This window comes from Pleurodeles waltl, chromosome 9, assembly GCF_031143425.1.
Source record: "Pleurodeles waltl isolate 20211129_DDA chromosome 9, aPleWal1.hap1.20221129, whole genome shotgun sequence".
NCBI classification, from domain to species: Eukaryota; Metazoa; Chordata; class Amphibia; order Caudata; family Salamandridae; genus Pleurodeles; species Pleurodeles waltl.
In genome coordinates, this window is record NC_090448.1 from 123,453,365 (window position 1) to 123,479,210 (window position 25,846).

Below are 25,846 nucleotides of genomic sequence, written 5' to 3' on the forward strand. Positions count from 1 at the left end.
GTTGCATAGTCGAAGGTCGCTGCCGAAGACATCTTGGCTGTTTTCACTTCAGAGTCAGAGGGCGGGGAATTCAAAGGTGATTTTCAGATCCGACCATGGCCCAAAGGCACTGGCGGTCTGACGACCTGCTTCTGGGGCTTCTTTGAAGTCTTTATATGGGTAGTAGAGGCTGTTCTACTCACGGGTTGCACGGAGGTGACTGGCCGGCTCACAATGTCGGATTGGAAGTCTGACTCAATCTTCGATGGGGAAGGCCTTCTCCTGTTCCGGCTACTCCTGCGCGTGTTCTTCCCCTAAGATATCCGGAGTGTCATGTGGTGTTTTGGACGCCTTCTCCAACCTACGAGTACTTCTGTCCCATAGCGTATTCTTGGAACGAAAGGAACTGCAGGTCTTGCAAGTTTGGTGGTTGTGGTTATGGCGCACCTTTGTCCTTCTTTGGCGATGCTGGTTGTTCTGCTTTCCCTCTTATCTCATAACCGAGCTTACAGAACCTCTCTGGAATGCACTTCTGAGTTTAAAGAACACATTTATTGTTATTAATTCTCCCCCACCGCAAGGTTCGTGAGAGACGAAATTAGTAGATTGGAAGCACACGTTCAAAAGTAGTCGCAGCAATGAAAGCAAAATATATCAAAGTACTTCTCAGTTGCAATGTACACAGCAAATATATGCGATTATATTATAGCATAATTTCAAAGCAAAGCATAAAAGTCCAAATTCATCACGGTATGGGCAAGGCGGTAGGGCCTATATTCAGCTTCATCTTTCTGGGGTCTGCAAGTTGATGACTCCGGTCAACTGCGAGAAAGGGATTTTCTACCCAAACGGGAGACAGGCAACTGACATCTAGCTCCTGTCTGAAGTCAAAGTAGATTCAATCTACCTCTCTGTAGCCCAGAGTCATCCTTAAAAGCAAACTCAGTGTGAGAGCCGTAGAACCTTGGAGAGTGGCCAATTCTCCTGAGCTCCCTTGAGGTAAACACAAAATCTACGTGCTCTTATCAGCTAAGGTCTGGTGTGAAAAAAACTGCTTGGTCCATCTTGTGGAGTAACACAGCTTGGAAAAACACAGCTCATCTGCAATGATCAACTGCAATGTCTAACCCCACGTTAAAGCCAATAGGCAGCTAATCTAAATATCAAATGTAATGTCTAATGTCATGTCAAAGCCAATAGGCAGCTAAACTGAATACAGAATGTAATGGCTAATGCCATGTCAAAGCCAATAGGTGGCTAAACTGAATACAGAATGTAATGGCTAATGCCATGTCAAAGCCAATAGGCAGCTAAACTGAACAAAACATATAATGTGCTACTGGTGAACATTGAGCAACTAATATGCGCAGTGGTGAAACACAAAGTAATTGGTCAAACACAATTAATAGCATCACACTGGTTTTCTCAGCAGGAGATGCTGGATTATGTCCACAAAAGTTTCTTTCCTTCTCTTTGTTAACCGGAAAGGAGATAAAACCGCACTCAAAGGTCACTTTGCTGGAGTATGTTTATCCAGAAACAATATTCATTCTGTTAGTGAAAGAAAGTATTTTTTTATGTGTCGCTGTGGGAAATGTTGTTAATCTTGCCTTGAAAATAAGAAACAGATATCCTGCAGTATAAAGCTCCTTAAAATTGTTTGCCTTTTTTGAAGCTTCACGGCCCTTGTTTTATCTTCCCTGCATTTGTTTATGTGAAGCATGTAGGACTTATTCGCTTTTCTCCAGTATGCATCCTATCATATTTGTTTTTTATGGCCTGTTATGGATTTGCTGTTATATTTATTGATGGTTTTTATCTTTGCGCACTTTTATGGCCTGTGGGCCGAATAAAGATTAATGAGTGACTGACTGACAATAATCCCCTGTGCATCAGGGTTCTTGAGTTTTTCTTTTTCACAAAGACCCTCTGAGTGGGATTTTGTTTCTGAAAAAGAAAAAAAATGCCAAACTAGATGAACAAACATGGCAGCCTGTCCAGCATTTGCAGCAACAAAAGTGCAGCTTCTTTATTGGTGGATGAACTTTTATCACAGAGGTCCTCATCATGGACACAAGGGTATGAAGTCCATCTCAATGAAAAACCTCAGCTCCTCCATTTGATCACAGTCGTAACATCATTTCACTGCCCCTAAAATACATTACTAGTCCTCAAAATTCACCACAACATTTGAACACTCTCCTCTTAGATCTAATATCTGTTACTTCTCTATGCACCCTTGCAATATCCCTTCAACAATACTGCAATAGTGAGAGAGTCCCCACTCTCCCTTTATGGTTTAGCTCTCTTAGCTACAATGCACCATAGCCATCTCGTTCCCTATATCCATCAGAACATTTCTGTTACCATTCATGTTTATGTCCCTAAGTACAATTAGATGTAAACTATCTACAACATTTCTGTTTAAGATGGAAAGTAAATAAATTAAAAAACCTGAGGCGTACCCCTGATTCTTAGCGAACAGTGTGCTCTACTTTTTTGGGAGTACAAACGTACAAGTATTTAGCCATTTACATTCCATTTAGATTCACCACCATCTATTTGGCAAGTTTTTTTTCTAAACATCATAAAAAATTAGCTGTGTTCTAAAACACAAACTACTGAAACATAATATTTATACTGATTATATTATTTGCATCCTACTTAAAGCAGACTATGGGGATTATGTTCTCCGTACTGCTCATACATCAATTAGTAGAGAACCAGAAAGTGTCTACCTGTTTCTATGATGCTTAATCCTGGGCACAGAAGGCTACACTCAATGTAGTTGTAATTAAGACCTTTCATCTGCATCAGCGATCTTAAATTGCGCCTCTTTTGCCTATATCATTGTTTCTGATTTGTTTCAATTTGCCTGAATTATTTTTATTTTTATTTTATTATTATCTAATTACATACCAAATATCTTATGCTTTTGGAGCAAACCAAGAAATACATTCTGACATGAAAATACTAAAATGCCAATTTAAGATTGAAAACACTTAAGACAGGTCTTAAAATCAGGTAGCAAAATCTTTAATTTATAACACTATAACACTGCAGCATGAAACAGAAAGAAATAAAAACAATATTCCTATGTATAAAGACCTGCATAGTGAACACGTGGTTTTTGAAATGTAATGCACAAGTGCTAACAGTTTGGTCAAGACAGCCATAGAAAATATAAGAAAACTGAAAAATACTTTTCTATAGCCTTAATTTTGACAACGTACAATCAGAGCTCCCATCTGAAAAAAATACAGACTTAACGTTGTACAGAATATAACTCAAATATGGTAATATATCTACAAATGGCGCAGTCTATAAGGTGATATACGTGGGCAAGTAATCTACAAAATACTAGTTACCCCTGCCTGAAGGTCAAATAAAAAGAAGTGCTAGTAAGAGGAATTTGTGAAGGGGCAGGTACTGAGGGTGTTCTTTAAAAAGAATAAATAAATAAAAGGAATTCTTGTTGGTACAGAATGTAAAACTCTGCCTTACTGCATATTTGCTGGGACAAATTTTGCATCCAGTAATTTGATTTACAAATGCTGAAGTCTAGCTATGTCGGGGGAAACCACCACACTCCAGGTCATTACGAACATAATTTCCTGTCCTGACCTTTTCACCTACAAATCATTTATTTCAACTATGTTTGTCTAACTAGTTCAATGGAAGAAAAACATAGGAACAGAAACCCAGAATGCATTACGCTAGCTATAAAACTGCAGGACTGGAAACAGTGTCCATGCCCTAGGGGGATGTAGTCACCCTAACATGAGGTCAAGTATGTCAACAAAATAGAGATTATCATTTTTATTACTATTATTAGTAGTATCATTATTATACATACGGAAGGAAAGCAGCTCTGAGGAGCAGCCTCTGCACCACACTGTTTGAGGTAATCTGCCCAGTCAAAATCCTGTCCAACATACCCTGTACAGGGGAAACAGAGAACATTAGGAACCTCTAACTGAGCTGTTGGGTAAGCTCATTTAAAAAATGTACTAATTTGTAGATAACACTGTATATTGGAGGCATGCATCTCTTCTACAAAATGCAGGGTAGCACAGGTATTAAGTCAGAGAAAAGATCAAGAGTATTTTAAAGAAACAAGTTCATCACATTTTGTTTTGTTATGCTGTTGGGTGTATGTATAACATAGATAGCACGCATTTTCCTTCTTCTGTGAGCTTTGTGGGTGGGTTTCATCAAGGAGATGTTTTCCACTGAACAACTGCATTACTGAACCAAAGTGGTGTGTGGAAATGATTTAGAGCAGCGGTTCTTAACCTTCTGACTTCTTGGGATCCCCGATTAATCATTACTGGAACCCAGGGACCCGAGTAAATCACTATTGGAATTTGGGGACTCCCACTGAGTCAATATTTGAAAGCAGGGACCCCAGTTAAGCATTTCAAAGGTTTGAACTGCAAAACAACACACAAAAATACAGAACCAAGCATTCATCAAACAAATACAAAAATTATGAACTATTTTAATTCACAAACAAATACACCAAAAATAACAATGTTAAATAACAATATGAGAAGTTTGGAACTTTTCTAAATTCAATTATGGCCAGTCATCGTCCATGCTATATTTTGTTTAATGTATCTGCACTGTTCCCACAAATCAATCCGAGGATACTAACAATTTTAACAATTTTTAGCAACAATTCACACTTGTAGAGCGTTTTAAAAAAGTAACATTTTTTATATTTTGCTTCTTTATTTATATACACTTTATCAATTATTTAATTTTCTAAGCAGTTGCGGACCACCTGAGAAGGCTTTGCAGCCCCCATTGGTCCCCGGACCACAGATTAAGAACTACTGATTCAGAGGGTTTGGCTTATCCTGACAGAGGTTTTAAATAAGTGGTGGTACTGTGGCCTTCCAACCATAACTGTATCACTGTGTGTAGTTGGTTGCTTCTGCAAAGTGGTTCGCATTGTGGGTTGGGGTCTTGAGGATCCCTGTCTAATATGTATTAGCTAAAGAAGTGTTGTTGTGTTAAAGCAATGGATATTGTGCCCTTCCAAATGACCTATGTGGGTGGGTCATAGTCTGTTGTGTCTCTTGTGGACCGTTTCTGATGAAGGTTCCAATGGCCCATGCTACCCTGGAAGGTGGTTTACTATTACTCTTCTACTTGAAAGTGGTTTGTCCCTGTCTTGCATTCCTTTTGTTATTCTTGGAGGCAACGTCCCTGGGCTTTCGTGACTGGCATCTCCTGTCACTCTGTCCACTGGTCCTTATGTCCCTTTTATCCATGTATTCTTGGACCATTGTACTCTTGGTCTATTGCACTCAACTCTGAGGTTCCATTTCCCCAGGGCCTGTGCTGCCTATTCCTTGCAAATCCTTCTCTTTGTAGCCCTATGTCTCAGGCTCCCAGGCATAGATGGATGGATGTAAATCGATGAACCAACAGACAGAAGAGGGGATAATCACACAGACGAGTAGACACCTATCCAGAGAGAGATTGGAGAAATAAACCATGGCTTTGATGAATGTCACAAATGAGGGACAGTTTTGTGCCAAGAGTTCTTTCTGTACAGATTAAGTCGTAACCAAATTTTACTAGTAAGGATGACTCTATGAAGTCTAATTATCCCTCAAATGATTTTTACCAGTTGCATAAATAATCCTTTGTGAACAAAAATGGCTCTATGAAGTTTGGTTAGTAAAAAGGCCATAATGCAGTTTCCCAGTAAAATTTACTGCAGAGTTCCGCCACACTGAAAATATCTTAATGCAGTTATGCCATTAAAAAACAAACCAATCTAATCAACAACACTGCAATTTCATCTGGTAAGAGTATCAAATATTTTGCATGTAAAAATGCTTTCAATACAGTATTAGGAAAATGCTAAGCACAGTCCAGCTTGTGTTAAGTGCCCCAATTCAGTTCTGCCAACAAACATGTCCATAATCATCTGAACAGCAAAATGACAATGCACAGATCTGCCAGGGAATATGGCCTAATGCCAATTTAGAAAAGTGACCACATAGTTACTGTAATGCTACTCCCAATCTGAGATTAGCCATGGTGCCAGAATCCTACTTCCATGGTACACACACCATGTAAGAAAATTACTCTTATAAACTAATGAATCTTTAATTCCCCAGTAACGATCATGATGGGTGGGGATTAACTAAGGAGAGCTTGGTCTCCAACCGGGAAACATCTTTTTTTTCTATTCTGAGCTCTCACTGTAGACATGACGAGCTTAACATGGATGATTTGTTTAAAATTTTGGACTGCACAGGATTTGTCACAAGGAGTACCGACAGGACAGACCTATCTTCCCAATATCATTGCACATTAATTGTAGGTAATGAATAGGGCCAGAAAATTATACCTCATTGGTTATTAACTCTCAAATGGGACTTATTTGGAAATATGAAACCCCTTGCTAGCCTTACATAGACCCGACCTAAGGGTGTCTTAGGCACTACACTTTATCAATTTGTATTACTGGGAAGTGCCTCTGCGGAGCATTTACTTATTATTTGGCAGGGGCGGCTCCTCCGTTAGGGCAGAGGAGCATTGCCAGCACACCAGCAGTGGCAGCTGCAAAACCTTTACAAGAAAACAATAATAAACTAGGTTTATTATTGTTTTCTTGTAAAGGGGCAGGGCTACGAGTAGTGAGAGGGAGAGCACAGCACTCCCTCCCCAGAGCACATGTGTGCTTGGCCGGCCGTGTCGGGCCGGCCAAACACACATGTGCAGTAGGCTCTCTCCAGCCACACAGTTGCCGGCTGGAGAAAGCATGCACAGGCTCCCAGTCTGCCTCGTAGGGCCCTGGCTGTGTGTTACCAGCCAATTTTGACGCTGCTCTGAGCAGTGTCTGGATTGGCCGCCGGCTGAGCACTTGTGCCTGCAGCAGAGGAGACGGAGGAGCAGAGTGACCCGGTTGCGTGCCGGAAAGTAGTTTAATAGTAAAAAAATATATATATGTATATATATATATTTTTTTTCAATATTTTTTTCCCCCTGCTTACCCTCCCCTCGCTGCCTCGCCCCTTCCACACCCCGCGAGTTGCGAATTTTATTTGGGCCTCTATTCTAGCAGATCGCCTAAAAGGATAATGTATTTTATGTTAACTGCTTCTGAAAAGCAGAGTTTATCTGTTAATAATTTCAAATGTCAGGGATTTTTCAAAGAAAGTAAATCCAGAATCCATCTTGCTATACTGTAATATGTTTTGAAATGTGCAGAAAGTTTCATTTTGTAGGGTACCTGGTTTTACTCTGTTGTAAGAGAACTTTGCAGGGACAATTTGGGGATATGAATCGCCAAAGTGAATTATGTCCAGGTGCATATGTGGTAGTTAAGTCAATGCAGGATACACAAATGCAGTTGTATCCAGAATTACGACAACTATGCTTGAATGCACTCACAATTCTTTTAATAATTTCCAGAAAGCTATGTTCAGTTATGAACATCGGCATTTTATTTTAAACCTAGGGGAATCCTATTTGGCTTGGATTAGTAATAACAGTACACATTTCGAGATAAAGAAAACAAATAAGGCAGCGCTAGGTAAAATGGATGACTATTTGGAATTGTCTTCTAATTACACAGAATGGTAAAAGTGAAACAAATTATGTATGCATAACTGATTGCTAATAAAGGCCTTTATTAACTCTACCTAGATTTAAAAACAAAAACCTAAAACTTACACCTGTTCATTTCCTCCTTCATTTGGAGTACATAACCTGTTTTTGGGCTCTGCAGGGACTTTGAAGACTATTGTACTGCACTTGTATTAAACCTGGGACTAGGAAAGTTCTCAGGTTCCAAAGAGAACTCAGGGAAAACATATGTGAATTCTTGCTAGCATTCGCTCCCTGGAAACAGGGAACTCTCTCGACAAGAGTAAATAACTGACCGCTTCTAAGGTGGCAATGAGAATATATTTGTGAATATCCACGCTCAAGCAAGTACATCAGTGCTCAAAAACTTTGAGGGCTCCCTGCCCATGAATACCCAACACCCCAGCTGAGGGTGAAGAGTTACTCATTCAACAAACTATGTCTAAGTAGACCTTTTTGGTTTATAAACATGGGTTTACAAAAGAGTCCATTTGCCCATATTAGTTTAACTTACACATATAAACAGTCTTGCGAGTCAGGTCCTACATTTGTAGTATACTGGCTTGTTTTACCTCCAAATCGGATTGCAAGGCTCCCTGGAATTCAAGCAAAATGTGTGCTCAGATTTAAGATGCTGTTATATTAGTGCATGGTATTGCAAAATGTCCTGTGAGTACTAATTTTGGACTAGTAATTCTGATAAAATCTCAAGATATCTTACAAATCGAGATCATTCCTACACTGGAACTCCCACTATCAGGGTCAGAATCATAAACAATTGGTGTAATTTAAATGGATGTATTAATTCTTATGCAAAAGTCCTGATTAAAAGATTTTGTTGCACCAATGTAAGGACCAACCCATCCAAATGTAGGAAAGCCAGCAGGGAGAAGTGATCAAATGTATGATTTTGATAAAGCTATCTGTTTCATACTTGGGAGTGTGTTCTGTCTGAAAAGATGTTTGGCTACATGAGGACTGCACATTGGTGCATATTTTTATGTAATTTTTTGTAAACTATGCAAAATATGATTATCCCATTTCAATGTGCAGATTTTCTAATAAAATGCCAGAATAGAAAATATTGAATAGCTTGTTAAATTAATCATTTGATAGTTCAAAACGTTATTGAAATATATATATAATTATAGGCATCACTGAACTCTCCATATAAACTAAATTGCAGATTCAATCGAGATAGTTCTTATTGTTGCCTCACATAAATTCACATAAATCGTGATTTCCTTAATTAACGTGTAACTTCCAATGAATTTCGAAAACCTACATGCATGGAAGGAAGTTATCTCACTACTCAAGATTTCACAAACAAATTGGCAACTCACTACACAACCAAGGCAGACACATTGGACTCCTATTTAAAACAGAAGAAAAACATCAGCACCAACCCCTTTCCTAAAATACCCTCTAAGAATAAACCAACCCAACCTATACAGTCCTTGAAACAAATATCCCAGGGTGAATTTATGGATTTGGTCAAAGCAAGCAGACCTTCTGGTTGCCCTCCTGACCCTTGCCCACCACAAATCTTCAAGAACATTCTTCTATCTACTTCTGCTGCCACACCTGTAAGAAGAATCATCAACAAGTCTTTAACTTCAGGAACGTTTCCTGTAGACCTGAAAAAGGCATACATATGACCATTATTAAGGAAAACAAACCTAGACCCGCAAGACCCCAACAACTACAGACCAATCACAAATGGACCTTTCCTGGGCAAACTGATAGAAAGAGCAGCATTTGCCCAGATGTCACAATTCATTGAAGACAATGCTATACTTTCAGACTTCCAAACTGGATTCCGCCCAGGAAGACGCACTGAATCGGCACTCATAGCAATCTGGGATGATCTTAAAAACACAGTCGACTGAAATGGAGTTCCTGCACTACTTCTCTTGGATCTCACATCAGCCTTTGATATGGTGGACCATGACACCCTAATTCAAAGACTCCACGAAGCCGGCATACAAGGGATTGCTCTCGACTGGATTACTTCCTATCTTCAAAAAAGATCTAATACCATCCACTCACCCCCCTTCTCGTCCGAACCCTACCTCACAAAAGCAGGGGTCCCCCAAGGATCAATCATCTCACCTTTTTTTTTTCAACATCTACGTGATATCTTTACCAGAACTGATCAATGATTTCCATCTCACATGCTACAACTATGCAGATGACACACAAATACCACTTAAATTAGAATGCCCCAAAAACATTGAAAACTCAGAAACCTTCAGTTGCCTCAGAGCCGTTGATCAGTGGATGACCTGGAGCCATCTCAAACTAAATACCTCCAAAACAGAAATACTCATATGTGGTGACTGGAAGGATTATGACCCTCTGTGCGTCTGGCCTGACGATCTTGGACCCCCTCCTCAATTATCCAAGGAAGTTAAAAACCTAGGAATCACCATGGATTCCAAGTTAACTTTGAATGCCCAAGTGGACAAATTAGCACGAACAAGCTTCATCACCTTAAAGACTTTACGACGCATCTTCCCCCACCTCGGATTTCCACACAAGGTGCAAGCTACTATCTCGCTTGTACTATCCAAAATGGATTATGCCAATGGCCTCTACCATGGATCATCTCTATCTATTATGAAAAAAAAACTACAACGTATCCAGAATTCCGCAGCCAGGCTTCTATTACATGTAAAGCCGCAAGCCCACATCTCCCCTGCCTTGAAAACACTACACCGGTTACCCGTTGCCAGAAGATGCACTTTCAAGCTGCTTTGTATCACCCACAAAGCTATACATGGAACAGGACCGCTTTTTATCAGAAACAAAATAACCAAATACATCCAACAAAGAAGCCTCCGCTCAGGATTGGGACCCCGCCTTAGAACACCACCATACAAGAAAAAGACTATAGGTGGTACATCTTTCTCCGTTCAAGCAGCCAAACTATGGAATTCATTACCCCCAACTATAAGAGCCACAGATAACTTTCTTGTCTTCAGAAAACTACTTAAGAGTTGGCTCTTTCCTTCATAACCGCCATATTCAAACAACTATGGACTGCATATACCTATGTTGATAAATATTTTTTCAGATTATGTGTATATTTCTAGTTATGTATAGTTCTTTAGAAAATATGTATCGCTACTATGTCATAACAATAAAATACACACACACTCTTTAAACCTGTTTGACTAAGTATATTTTACCCATGGTTCTAATTATGTATTGTATGTGCAAATGTGTGTGTATTCATGTGCGTTTGTATGTGTGTGTGTATGTATGTATATATATATTTATGGAAAATGTCACTTACCCAGTGTACATCTGTTCGTGGTATGATACGCTGCAGATTCACATGCTTTGCACATCCCGCCATCTAGTGTTGGGCTCGGAGTGCTACAAGTTGTTTTTCTTCGAAGAAGTCTTTTCGAGTCACGAGATCGAGGGACTCCTCCCCTTTCGGCTCCATTGCGCATGGGCGTCGACTCCATCTTAGATTGTTTTCCCCGCAGAGGGTGAGGTAGGAGTTGTGTATTATAGTAATAGTGCCCATGCAATGGAGTAAAAATGTATGTACATAATGTGGTTTAAAGCGATATATCTCAAAATTTACAAATGTTCAAGATCAACTTCAAACGGCTCCAGGCTCCCGGGGAGGCCGGTGGGCGCATGTGAATCTGCAGCGTATCATGCTACGAACAGATGTACACTGGGTAAGTGACATTTTCCGTTCGATAGCATGTGTAGCTGCAGATACACATGCTTTGCATAGACTAGTAAGCAGTTATCTCCCCAAAAGCGGTGGCTCAGCCTGTAGGAGTTGGAGTTGTTTGAAATAAAGTTTGTAGCACTGCTTGTCCTACTGTGGCTTGTTGTGTTGTTAACACATCCACACAGTAATGCTTGGTGAACGTATGAGGCGTAGACCATGTGGCAGCCTTACATATTTCATTCATTGGAATATTTCCTAGAAAGGCCATGGTAGCACCTTTCTTCAAAGTTGAGTGTGCCTTTGGTGTGATAGGCAGTTCTCTTTTTGCTTTGAGATAACAGGTTTGAATGCATTTAACTATCCATCTGGCAATGCCTTGTTTGGATATTGGATTCCCTGTATGAGGTTTTTGGAAAGCAACGAATAGTTGTTTTGTTTTTCGAATTTTTTGTTCTGTCAATGTAGTACATTAATGCTCTCTTGATGTCTAATGAATGTAGTGCTCTTTCAGCTACAGAATCTGGTTCAGGAAAGAACACTGGTAGTTCTACTGTTTGATTTAAGTGGAACGCCGATATGACTTTTGGTAAGAACTTTGGATTTGTTCGTAAGACTACTTTATTCTTGTGTATCTGAATAAAGGGTTCTTGTATGGTAAATGCCTGTATTTCACTTACTCTTCTTAGAGATGTGATGGCAATTAGAAATGCTACTTTCCATGTTAAATATTGTATCTCACATGAGTGCATGGGTTCAAACGGTGGACCCATGAGCCGTGTTAAGACAATGTTGAGGTTCCACGAAGGAACTGGTGGTGTTCTTGGTGGGATAATTCTTTTCAGTCCCTCCATAAAAGCCTTTATGACTGGTATCCTAAATAGTGAAGTTGAATGCGTAATTTGCAGATAAGCTGAAATTGCTGTGAGATGTATTTTAATGGATGAGAAAGCTAGCTTTGACTTTTGTAAGTTCAGTAGGTAGCTGACGATTTCTTTAGCAGATGCGTGTAAGGGTTGAATTTGTGTATTATGGCAGTAATAAACAAATCTTTTCCACTTATTTGCATAGCAATGTCTTGTGGTTGGTTTTCTAGCTTGTTTTATGACCTCCATACATTCCTGTGTAAGGTCTAGATGTCCGAATTTTAAAACTTCAGTAGCCAAATTGCTAGATTCAGCGATGCTGGATTTGGGTGTCTGATTTGTTGTTTGTGTTGAGTTAACAGATCTGGGCCCTCATTCTGACCTTGGCGGTCTTTTCGCAAGACCGCCGACCGCGGCGGTATGCCGCTGTGCGCATTCTGACCGCTGGGAGCGTTCCGCCGGAAAACCGCCAGCAGCCACACTGGCGGTCGGCGGGAAAGTGGAGACTGGTCAACCTCCACCGCCACGCCAGCAGAACACCGCCCACAGAATTACGACCCACATTTCTGTGTGGCGGTCTTCTGTTGGCGGTCTTCTGTTGGCGGTCACCTCCCCATGGCTCCTGTCACCTCCCGGAGGACCAACGCACAAGGTAAGTTGATCGTCCGTGAGGGGAGGGGGTGGGGGGGGTGTTGTGTGATGTGTGCGTGCATGGGGGTGTGCGTGGGAGTGTGTAGAGGGGGTGTGTGAGTGCGTGCATGCGGGCGGGGAGTGCTGCTGTGCCTATGGGCAATGTGTGTAGTTCGGCGGGTGCGCATGTCGGCATGTATGTGTGCGGGTATGTGTCCCCGTTGTGTATGTGTGTGTGTAGGGGGTGTGTATATGTGCATGTAGGGGGGGTGTGCATGTCGGGGTGCGTGTATGTGCATATCGGGGTGGGGGTGGGGTTCGTACCACCTCTGGGGGGGTGGCAGGGGGGTGGAGGGTGTGGGGGGAGGACTCGGGGGGCAGTGGGGGGTGGGGGAGACCCCTATCAGTGCCAGGGAAGGAATTCCCTGGCCCCGATAGTGCCTACCGCCATGGTTCGCATGGCGGTTCCCGACCGCCAGAAACCGCGGCGGTAAGCAGGGTCATGATACCGTTGGCGGTCTTGGGTCGACCGCCGGACCGGAGTGCGCAGACTCCAGCCCGTCGGTCATGACCGCCGTGGCTGTCGGAGTGGGGAAGTGGCGGTCGGTCGCGGCGGTGACCGCCGCGGTCAGAATGCCATTTTTAATACCGCCGGTCTGTTCGCGGTCCGACCGCCGTCTCTCCGCCGACCGCCAAGGTCAGAATGAGGGCCCTGGTCTGTTCGGTAGTTTGACATGAGGCACTACTGAAAAGTCTAGTAGTGTTGTGTACCAAGGTTGTCTTGCCCAAGTTGGTGCTATTAGTATGAGTTTGAGTTTGTTTTGACTCAATTTGTTTACTAGATATGGAAGGAGTGGGAGAGGGGGAAAAGCGTATGCAAATATCCCTGACCAACTCATCCATAATGCATTGCCCTGAGACTGATCCTGTGGGTACCTGGATGCGAAGTTTTGGCATTTTGCGTTTTCTTTTGTTGCAAATAGATCTATTTGTGGTGTTCCCCATCTTTGGAAGTAAGTGTTTAGTATTTGGGGTTGAATCTCCCATTCATGGATCTGTTGGTGATCCCGAGAGAGATTGTCTGCTAACTGGTTTTGAATTCATGGAATGAACTGCGCTATTAGGTGAATGTGGTTGTGAATCACCCAATGCCAAATTTATTGTGCCAGGAGACACAACTGTGTTGAGTGTGTTCCTCCCTGTTTGTTCAGATAATACATCGTTGTCATGTTGTCTGTTTTGACAAGAATGTGTTTGTGGATTATTATAGGTTGAAAATCTTTCAACGCTAGAAATACTGCCAGTAATTCTAAGTGATTTATGTGAAACTGTCTCTGTTTAGTGTCCCATTGTCCTTGGATGCTGTGTTGGTTGAGGTGTGCTCCCCACCCTATCATGGAGGCATCCGTTGTTATTACGTATTGAGGCACTGGGTCTTGGAAAGGCCGCCCTTTGTTTAAATTTATAGTGTTCCACCATTGAAGCGAGGTGTATGTTTGGCGGTCTATCAACACTAGATCTTGAAGTTGACCCTGTGCCTGTGACCATTGTGATGCTAGGCACTGTTGTAAGGGCCGAATGTGCAATCTTGCGTTTGGGACAATGGCTATGCATGAGGACATCATGCCTAGTAGTTTCATCACTATTTTGACTTGTATCTTTTGTTTTGGGTGCATGGCCTGTATTACATTGTGAAATGCCTGTACCCTTTGTGGACTTGGAGTGGCAATTCCTTTTGTTGTGTTGATTGTCGCTCCTAAGTATTGTTGTATTTGACACGGCTGAAGGTGTGACTTGTTGTAGTTGAGTGAGAAACCTAGTTTGTGAAGGGTTTCTATGACATACTTTGTGTGTTGTGAGCACCGTTCCTGCATGTTGGTTTTTATTAACCAATCGTCTAGGTACGGGAACACATGTATTTGCTGTCTTCTGATATGAGCAGCTACTACTGCCAGGCATTTTGTAAAAACTCTTGGCGCAGTTGTTATCCCAAATGGCAACACTTTGAATTGGTAATGTACCCCTTCGAATACAAACCTTAAGTACTTTCTGTGTGAAGGATGTATCGGTATATGGAAGTACGCATCCTTTAGGTCTAGTGTTGTCATGTAGTCTTGTTGTTTGAGCAATGGGATTACGTCCTGCGGTGTCACCATGTGAATTTGATCTGATTTGATGTAGATATTTAATGTTCTGAGATCTAATATAGGTCTTAGAGTTTTGTCTTTTTTGGGTATGAGAAAGTACAGTGAGTAAACTCCTCTTCCTCTTTGATGAATTGGTACCAACTCTATTGCATCTTTTTGCAACAATGCTTGAACTTCTAGTTGTAGAAGATCTATGTGTTGTTTTGAGATGTTGTGTGTTTTCGGTGGGACATTTGGAGGGAATTCTAGAAATTCTATGCAATAACCATGCTGGATAATGGCTAGGACCCACGTGTCTGTTGTTATTTCCTCCCAGTTTTTGTAGAACTTGGTTAGTCTCCCCCCCACTGGTGTTATGTGTTGGGGATTTGTGACATGGAAGTCACTGTTTATTTTGTGGAGTTTTGGGACTTTGGAACTTCCCTCTACTCTTTGGGAACTGTCCCCCTCTATATTGTCCCCGAAAAGTTCCCCGCTGGTATTTGCTCTGATAAGTGGGCCTTATTTGTGAGGTTGTGGGTTCAGTGCTTTGTCCTCGAAACCTCCCTCGAAACTGATTTTCGAAATGTGCCTCTGCTCTGTGGGGAGTAGAGTGTGCCCATGGCTTTGGCCGTATCAGTGTCTTTTTTAAGTTTTTCGATAGCAGTGTCCACCTCCGGCCCAAACAACTGCTGTCCGTTAAATGGCATATTCAGCACGGCTTGTGGTATTTCCGGCTTGAATCCAGATGTACGCAGCCATGCATGTCTCCGTATTGTTACTGCTGTATTGACAGTCCTAGCAGCTGTGTCTGCTGCATCCATTCTTGACCGTATCTGATTGTTCGAGATATTCTGTCCTTTCTCCACCACTTGTTGCGCTCGTTTTTGGAACTCCTTGGGCAAATGTTCTATAAAATGTTGCATTTCGTCCCAATGAGCCCTGTCATATCTTGCCAACAATGCCTGTGAGTTGGCAATGCGCCATTGAATGGCTGCTTGTGCCGCCACTCTTTTCCCAGCCACGTCGAACTTACGACTCTTTGTCTGGAGGTGGTGCATCTCCAGAGGTGTGTGAGTTCGCCCTCTTGCGTGCTGCACCTACTACCACTGAGTCTGGTGTTAACTGTTGTGTGATGTACACAGGGTCTGTTGGTGGCGGTTTATATTTTTTCTCCACCCTTGGAGTTATGGCCCTTCCTTTGACAGGCTCTTCAAACACTTGTTTGGAGTGTTTTAGCATTCCAGTTAGCATGGGGAGGCTCTGGTACTGGCTATGTGTGGACGACAGTGTGTTAAATAGAAAGTCGTCTTCAATTGGCTCTGCATGCAGGCTGACATTATGAAACGCCGCTGCTCTTGACACCACCTGTGTGTAGGCGGTAGAGTCCTCAGGTGGTGACGGTCTAGCTGGATAACAGTCGGGACTGTTATCTGACACTGGTGCATCATAAAGATCCTACGCGTCTGGATCATCCTGACTCATCCCTGTATGAGTTGGGGACTGCATCACTGGTGGAGTGGCTACCGGTGATGGTTGTGGTGAGCGTTGTGGAGATGGTGATGGGGTTACTTGTCTTGCCACTTTTGCCTGTGGCTGCTTGTCTTTTTCTTGGAATGCAAGTTTCCGTTTCATTCTTATTGGAGGGAGAGTACTGATCTTCCCTGTCTCCTTTTGAATGTGGAGCCTTCTTTGTGTGTAATCTGGCTCCATTGTCTCTAGCTCCTGTCCAAATCTATGTGTTTGCATTTGTGAGGACAGGCCTTGTTCCTCTGTGTAGGAACTTGTTTTCGGTTCCGAGGCCGGATGTTTCGGTACCGAAACCTTTTCGGCTGCCTTTTTCGGTTCGACAACACTTTTTTGCTCTTCGGCGTAGTGATCTCTCGGTGCCGACTTGCTTCGGTGCCGCTCTCTCGGTGCCGAGATTGCTCTGACCCGGTGTCTCGGGGTCGAGTCTGCTCTGTGCCGGTATCTCAACCGGAGTCGGATGACTTCGACACATGCATGCCCTTTTTTGGTGCCGATGCTCGTTCACCTATTTTTCGGGTTAAGCCATGGCCTGCCGGCGGTGGCGTCCCCTGGGCCTTTGAGGTCTTTGCGTGAGTTTTGTGTATCGACGTCTTACTCACGGTTTTCGGCGTCTGTTCAGGATCGACCTCTTCCGAGTCCGAATCCTCGATTGAGAAGGCTTCCTCTTCTTCCTCCATGTGTTTTTGTCCTGTCGGCATCGACGCCATCTGTAGTCTTCTTGCTCTTTGGTCCCTTAAGGTCTTTCTGGACCGAAACGCTCGACAGGCCTCACAAGTATCCTCCTTGTGTTCTGGAGACAAACACAAATTACAGACCAGATGCTGATCTGTATAAGGATACTTGTTGTGACATTCGGGGCAGAAGCGGAATGGGGTCCGTTCCATTAGCCTTGAAGACGCACGTGCTCGGGCCGACCAGGCCCCGCAGGGGAAATCAAAAACCCCGAAGGGCCGCCGGAGCTCTTCAAAATTCGGTCTCGATCTGTTGTAACTAACCCAATACCGAACGTAAACAATACCGTCAAAATTTCCGAGATTTTCACTAACTTTCCGAACCGAAACGAGGAGCGAAAAGGAACACATCCGAACCCCGATGGCAGAAAGAAAACAATCTAAAATGGAGTCGACGCCCATGCGCAATGGAGCCGAAAGGGGAGGAGTCCCTCGATCTTGTGACTCGAAAAGACTTCTTCGAAGAAAAACAACTTGTAACACTCCGAGCCCAACACTAGATGGCGGGATGTGCAAAGCATGTGTATCTGCAGCTACACATGCCATTGAACATATATATATATATATATGGAAAATGTCACTTACCCAGTGTACATCTGTTCGTGGCATTAGTCGCTGCAGATTCACATGCTGTGCACAGTCCGCCATCTGGTGTTGGGCTCGGAGTGTTACAAGTTGTTTTTCTTCGAAGAAGTCTTTTCGAGTCACGAGACTGAGGGACTCCTCCCATTTCGATTCCGTTGCGCATGGGCGTCGACTCCATCTTAGATTGTTTTCCCCGCAGAGGGTGAGGTAGGAGTTGTGTATGTTAGTAATAGTGCCCATGCAATGGAATGAATACGTATGTACATAATAAAGGTTAAAGTAATATATTTACAAATGTACAAATGTTCAAGATCTACTTCTAAACGGCTACAGGCTCCCGGGGAGGCGGGTGGGCGCATGTGAATCTGCAGCGACTAATGCCACAAACAGATGTACACTGGGTAAGTGACATTTTCCGTTCGATGGCATGTGTAGCTGCAGATACACATGCTGTGCATAGACTAGTAAGCAGTAATCTCCCCAAAAGCGGTGGTTCAGCCTGTAGGAGTTGAAGTAGTTTGAAATAATGTTCTTAGTACAGCTTGACCTACTGTGGCTTGTTGTGCAGTTAACACATCTACACAGTAGTGCTTGGTAAATGTATGAGGCGTAGACCATGTTGCTGCCTTACATATTTCGTTCATTGGAATATTTCCTAGAAAGGCCATGGTAGCACCTTTCTTTCTGGTTGAGTGTGCCTTTGGTGTAATAGGCAGCTCTCTCTTTGCTTTAAGATAGCAGGTTTGAATACACTTAACTATCCACCTAGCAATGCCTTGTTTTGAAATTGGATTTCCTGTATGAGGTTTTTGAAAGGCAATAAATAGTTGTTTTGTTTTTCTAATTAGTTTTGTTCTGTCAATGTAGTACATTAGTGCTCTTTTGATGTCTAATGTATGTAGTGCTCTTTCAGCTACAGAATCTGGCTGTGGGAAGAACACTGGTAATTCTACTGTTTGATTTAAGTGGAACAGTGAGATAACCTTTGGTAAAAATTTTGGATTTGTCCTTAGAACTACTTTATTTTTATGTATTTGAATAAATGGTTCTTGTATGGTAAATGCTTGAATCTCACTCACTCTTCTTAGAGATGTGATGGCAATCAAAAATGCAACTTTCCACGTTAAGTATTGCATTTCACAAGAATGCATGGGCTCGAAAGGTGGACCCATGAGTCTTGTTAAGACAATGTTGAGATTCCATGAAGGAACAGGTGGTGTTCTTGGTGGTATAATTCTCTTTAGGCCTTCCATAAACGCTTTAATGACTGGTATTTTAAATAGTGAAGTTGAATGAGTAATTTGCAGGTAAGCTGATATTGCGGTGAGATATATCTTTATGGAAGAGAAAGCTAGATTTGATTTTTGCAAATGTAGTAAATATCCCACTACATCTTTTGTAGATGCGTGTAATGGCTGAATTTGATTATTATGGCAGTAATAAACAAATCTTTTCCACTTATTTGCATAGCAGTGTCTAGTGGTAGGTTTCCTAGCTTGTCTTATGACCTCAATACATTCTTGTGTGAGGTCTAAGTGCCCGAATTCTAGGATTTCAGGAGCCAAATTGCTAGATTCAAAGATGCTGGATTTGGATGTCTGATCTGTTGTTTGTGTTGTGTTAACAGATCTGGTCTGTTGGATAGTTTGACATGAGGTACTACTGAAAGGTCTAGTAGTGTTGTGTACCAAGGTTGCCTTGCCCATGTTGGTGGTATTAGTATGAGTTTGAGTTTGTTTTGACTCAACCTGTTTACTAGATATGGAAGGAGAGGGAGAGGGGGAAAAGCGTACGCAAATATCCCTGACCAGTTCAACCAGATCATCCATAGAGCATTGCCTTGGGATTGATCTTGTGGGTACCTGGATGCGAAGTTTTGGCATTTTGAGTTTTCCTTTGTTGCAAATATATCTATTTGAGGTGTTCCCCAAATTTGAAAGTAATTGTTTAGTATTTGGGGGTGAATTTCCCATTCGTGGGTTTGTTGGTGATCTCAAGAGAGATTGTCTGCCAACTGGTTCTGAATCCCTGGAATAAATTGTGCTATTAGGCGAATGTGGTTGTGAACCGCCCAATGCCATATTTTTTGTGTTAGGAGGCACAACTGTGTCGAGTGTGTCCCTCCTTGTTTGTTTAGATAATACATTGTTGTCATGTTGTCTGTTTTGACAAGAATGTATTTTTGGGTTATTATGGGTTGAAATGCTTTCAGCGCTAGAAATACTGCTAACAGTTCTAAGTGATTTATGTGAAACTGCCTTTGATGTATGTCCCATTGTCCTTGGATGCTGTGTTGATTGAGGTGTGCTCCCCACCCTGTCATGTCCTGTCATGGAAGCATCCGTCGTTATGACGTATTGTGGCACTGGGTCTTGGAAAGGCCGCCCTCGGTTTAAATTTGTACTGTTCCACCATAGAAGCGAGATGTATGTTTGGCGGTCTATCAACACCAGATCTAGAAGTTGACCCTGTGCTTGTGACCATTGTGATGCTAGGCACTGTTGTAAGGGCCGCATGTGCAATCTTGCGTTTGGGACAATGGCTATGCATGAAGACATCATGCCTAGGAGTTTCATTACCATTTTGACTTGTATCTTTTGTGTTGGATACATGGCCTGTATTACCTTGTGAAATGTTTGAACCCTTTGTGGACTTGGAGTGGCAATCCCTTTTGCTGTGTTGATTGTCGCTCCTAAGTATTGCTGTGTTTGACACGGCAAAAGGTGTGACTTTGCGTAGTTGATGGAGAAACCTAGCCTGTGAAGGGTCTGTATGACATATTTTGTGTGCTGTGAACACTGTCTTAGCGTGTTGGTTTTGATTAACCAGTCGTCTAAGTACGGGAACACATGTATTTGCTGCCTTCTGATATGTGCAGCTACTACTGCCAGGCATTTTGTAAAAACTCTTGGCGCAGTTGTTATTCCGAATGGCAACACTTTGAATTGGTAATGTATTCCTTGGAATACGAACCTTAGGTATTTCCTGTGTGAAGGATGTATTGGTATATGGAAATACGCATCTTTTAGGTCTAATGTTGTCATGTAGTCTTGCTGTTTGAGCAGTGGGATTACGTCTTGTAACGTGACCATGTGAAAGTGGTCTGATTTGATGTATGTATTTAGTGTTCTGAGATCTAGTATTGTCTCAGAGTTTTGTCCTTTTTGGGTATTAGAAAGTACAGTGAGTAAACTCCTGTGTTTTTTTGTAGATTTGGTACTAATTCTATTGCGTCCTTTTGTAGCAATGCTTGAACTTCTAGTCCTAGAAGATCTATATGTTGTTTTGACATATTGTGTGTTTTCGGTGGGACGTTTGGAGGGAATTGGAGAAATTCTATGCAATAACCATGCTGGATAATTGCTAAGACCCAAGTGTCTGTTGTTATTTCCTCCCAAAGTTTGTAAAATTGGCTTAGTCTTCCCCCCACAGGTGTTATGTGATGGGGTTGTGTGACTTGTGAGTCACTGTTTATTTTGAGGAGTTTTGTGGCCTTGGAATTTTCCTCGATTTCTTGGGAATTGGCCCCCTCTATATTGCCCCTGAAAACCTCCCCTCTGATATTGACCCTGGTAAGTAGGCCTTGTTTGTGAGGTTGTGGTTTCTGTGGGTTGACCTCGAAACCCTCCCCTAAAAGGTGTTTTTCGAAATGAGCCTCTGCTCTGCGGGGAGTAGAGTGCGCCCATGGCTTTGGCTGTATTGGTGTCTTTTTTGAGTTTCTCAATGGCAGTGTCTACCTCCGTCCCAAACAATTGCTGTTCATTAAATGGCATATTGAGCACAGCTTGTTGGATTTCCGGCTTGAACCCTGAAGTGCGCAGCCATGCGTGCCTTCGTATCGTGATTGCAGTGTTTATTGTCCTTGCAGCTGTATCTGCTGCATCCATGGAAGACCGTATCTGATTATTTGAGATACTTTGTCCCTCTTCCACCACCTGTTGCGCTCTTTTTTGGAACTCCTTGGGTAAGTGTTCGATGAAATGTTGCATTTCATCCCAATGAGCTCTGTCGTATCTTGCCAAAAGTGCTTGTGAATTGGCAATACGCCATTGATTTGCTGCTTGTGCTGCAACCCTTTTCCCCGCAGCATCAAATTTGCGGCTCTCTTTGTCTGGAGGTGGTGCGTCTCCTGAGGTATGAGAGTTGGCTCTCTTACGAGCTGCCCCGACAACTACTGAGTCTGGTGTTAGTTGTGATGTAATATAGATTGGATCTGTTGACGGTGGCTTGTACTTTTTCTCCACCCTTGGAGTTATGGCTCTGCCTTTAACTGGATCCTGAAATATTTGTTTTGAATGTTTTAGCATTCCTGGGAGCATGGGAAGGCTTTGGTACTGGCTATGGGTGGAGGATAGGGTGTTAAACAGAAAGTCATCCTCAATTGGTTCAGAATGTAAGGTGACGTTGTGAAATTCGGCTGCCCTTGCGACCACCTGTGTGTAGGATGTACTGTCCTCAGGTGGTGACGGTTTTGTAGGATAGGAGTCTGGGCTTTTGTCAGACACTGGAGCATCGTAAAGGTCCCATGCATCGGGATCATCCTGACTCATTGTAGTATGAGCTGGTGAGTGCATCAGTGGTGGAGTTGCTGCTGGTGATGCATGTATTGATGGTGGTGGAGACGGTGGTGGGGTTGTTTTCCTTGCCACTTTTGCCTGTGGTTGCTTGTCCTTTTGTTGAAAGGCAAGTTTCCTTTTTATTTTGATTGGGGGAAGAGTGGTTATCTTCCCTGTGTCCTCATGAATATGAAGCCTTCTTTGCGTGTAGTCAGGCTCTATAGCTTGAAGCTCCTCTCCAAATCTATGTAATTGGGAGGTTAATCCTTGTTCCTCTGTATAGGAACTAGTTTTCGGCTCCGAGGCTGGATGTTTCGGAACCGAAACTTTTTCGGAAGTCTTTTAAGGCTCCGAAGAAACCTTCTTTGTTTTCGGCGTGGTGTCTCGGTGCCGAAATTCTTAGGTGCCGCTGTCTCTGTGCCGAAGTTTCTCGGAGCCGCTGTCTCGGCTCCGAGGTTGCTGTGTGGCGGTATCTCGACCGGAGTCGGATGACTTTGACACCAGCATGCCCTTTTTCGGTGCCTTGGATCGGTCACCTAGTTTTCGGGTTAAGCCATGGCATGTTGGCGGTGGCGTCCCCTGGGCTTTTGTGGACTTCTCGTGAGTCTTGATTTTCGACGTCTTACTCACGGTTTGGGGTGTTTCTTTGGCGTCGAGTTCTTCAGAATCCGACTCGTGGACGGAGAAAGCTTCTTCTTCCTCCTCGAAACGTTCTTGACCTGTCGGCGTGGACACCATTTGTAGTCTCCTGGCTCTTCGGTCTCTCAGCGTCTTCCTCGACCGAAACGCTCGACAGGCTTCACAAGTATCCTCCTTGTGCTCGGGGGACAAGCACAAGTTACAGACCAGATGCTGATCCGTATACGGATACTTGTTATGGCATTTTGGGCAGAAGCGGAGTGGGGTCCGTTCCATGAGCCTTGAAGTCGCACGTGGCCGGTCCGACCAGGCCCCGACGGGGGATCGAAAAAACCCCGAAGGGCCACCGGAGCTCTTCAAAATTCAGTGTCGATTTGTTCTAACTAACCCGATACCGAACGCAAACAATACCGATGATTTTTTCCAAGATTCTAACTAACTTTCCGACCCGAAACACGGAGCGAAAAGGAACACGTCCGAACCCGATGGCGGAAAAAAAACCAATCTAAGATGGAGTCGACGCCCATGCGCAATGGAATCGAAATGGGAGGAGTCCCTCTGTCTCGTGACTCGAAAAGACTTCTTCGAAGAAAAACAACTTGTAACACTCCGAGCCCAACACCAGATGGCGGACTGTGCACAGCATGTGTATCTGCAGCTACACATGCCATCGAACACATATATATATATATATATAAATATATATATATATATATATATATATGTGTGTATATGTTGTTTCTGTGCTTGGCATGTTCGTAGGTCATTGCATGGCTCCTGGGTGGGTTGTTATACTAGATATCTATGAATTCCTGCTCTCATCTTATCACACTTATCTAATCATCATCATATGTCATGCCTCTATCAAACTATCCTCCATTCTCACTCTGACTCATCCCAAATCCTTTCTACTACTTTCGTCTCCTAAATAACTCTGCCTAAGCTCTTCCCTCCGCTTCCACATCTAACTCACCAAACCTCAATCTACTACCGTGACCTCCCACACAACCCTACTAAATTCTTCCGCATTTATCTCACCCTGCTACTATGCTCTCCCTAACCCTTCCACATACTCTTCCCTCCTCCATCCCCCTTTACTCATCCCAAGACTTTGGGTTGAGTAAATGAAGGATATACTCCCAATTAACACTTCCTGATTTCTTTCCTCCTCCACCCCTCCATTAGTCCAGTCAATCTAACAAACTCTCATATACGCGGCTCAAATTAACTCATAATAATACTAAAACTGTACTCATTATTTCCCGATACTAATACATCACTAATTCCTGTAGAGTTCCAGAGTAGCATGCTACTCACCGAAAAGCGGTTTGACACCTCGTCAGGGGTAGTAAGCGCAATATAATGAAAATGTCACTTACCCAGTGTACATCTGTTCGTGGCATCAGTCGCAGTAGATTCGCATGTTTTGCAATAGCTCGCCATCTGGTGTTGGGCCGGAGTGTTACAAGTTGTTTTTCTTCGAAGAAGTCTTTCGAGTCACGGGACCGAGTGACTCCTCCTTTTGTCTCCATTGCGAATGGGCGTCGACTCCATCTTCGATTGTTTTTCCCCGCAGAGGGTGAGGTAGGAGTTGAATTGTAGTAATAGTGCCCATGCAATGGAGTGACTAAGTATGCACCTATTTAAGGTTGAGATGATACATATATAAATAATTGAAGGTAACTTCCAAACTGCTACAGGCTCCCGGGGAGGCGGGTGGGCACATGCGAATCTACTGCGACTGATGCCACGAACAGATGTACACTGGGTAAGTGACATTTTCAGTTCGATGGCATCTGTCGCTGTAGATACGCATGTTTTGCATAGACTAGTAAGCAGTTATTTCCCCAAAAGCGGTGGATCAGCCTGTAGGAGTGGAAGTAGTCTGAAATAATGTCCTTAATACGGCTTGACCTACTGTGGCTTGTTGTGCGGATAACACGTCTACAAAGTAGTGCTTGGTGAATGTGTGAGGCGTAGACCATGTGGCTGCCTTACATATTTCTTGCATTGGGATGTTTCCTAGAAAGGCCATGGTAGCACCTTTCTTTCTGGTTGAGTGTGCCCTTGGTGTAATGGGCAGCTGTCGTTTAGCTTTAAGGTAGCAGATTTGGATGCATTTAACTATCCATCTGGCTATACCTTGTTTTGAAATTGGGTTTCCTGCGTGAGGTTTTTGAAATGCAATAAAGAGTTGTTTAGTCTTTCTGATGTTTTTTGTTCTGTCAATGTAATACATCAATGCTCTTTTGACATCTAATGTATGTAGTGCCCTTTCAGCTACGGTATCTGGCTGTGGAAAGAACACTGGAAGTTCCACTGTTTGATTTAGATGGAACGGTGAAATAACCTTTGGCAAAAATTTAGGATTGGTCCTTAGGACGACTTTATTTTTGTGTAGTTGTATAAAAGGTTCCTGTATAGTAAACGCCTGAATCTCGCTTACTCTTCTCAGGGAAGTAATGGCGATGAGAAATGCCACCTTCCAGGTTAGGAACTGTATGTCGCAGGAGTGCATGGGTTCAAAAGGTGGACCCATAAGTCTAGTTAGGACAACATTTAGGTTCCATGAAGGAACAGGTAGTGTTCTTGGTGGTATAATTCTCCTAAGGCCCTCCATGAATGCTTTAATGACTGGTATTTTATATAGGGAAGTTGAATAGGTAGTTTGCAGGTATGCAGATATTGCTGCAAGGTGAATCTTAATGGAAGAGAAAGCTAGGTTAGATTTTTGTAAGTGAAGCAAGTAACCCACTACATGTTCTGGAGTTGTGTGTAATGGTTGTATTTGATTAATATGGCAGTAGCAAACAAACCTCTTCCATTTACTTGCATAGCAGTGCCTGGTGGATGGCCTTCTTGCTTGTTTTATGACTTCCATACATTCTTGGGTAAGTTG

At 42.9% G+C, this 25,846-nt stretch overlaps 1 protein-coding gene across 4 annotated transcripts in view; it reads right to left on the reverse strand.

Moving 5' to 3' along the window:
- SFMBT1 (Scm like with four mbt domains 1) overlaps positions 1–25,846 on the reverse strand; it is a 477,315-nt gene that overhangs the window by 162,279 nt on the left and 289,190 nt on the right. For all 4 annotated transcript variants that reach the window (XM_069206385.1, XM_069206386.1, XM_069206384.1 and 1 more), the window contains one exon: positions 3,836–3,918. In XM_069206385.1, the coding sequence (XP_069062486.1) occupies positions 3,836–3,918 (83 nt within the window). The remainder of the gene's footprint in view (positions 1–3,835; positions 3,919–25,846) is intronic.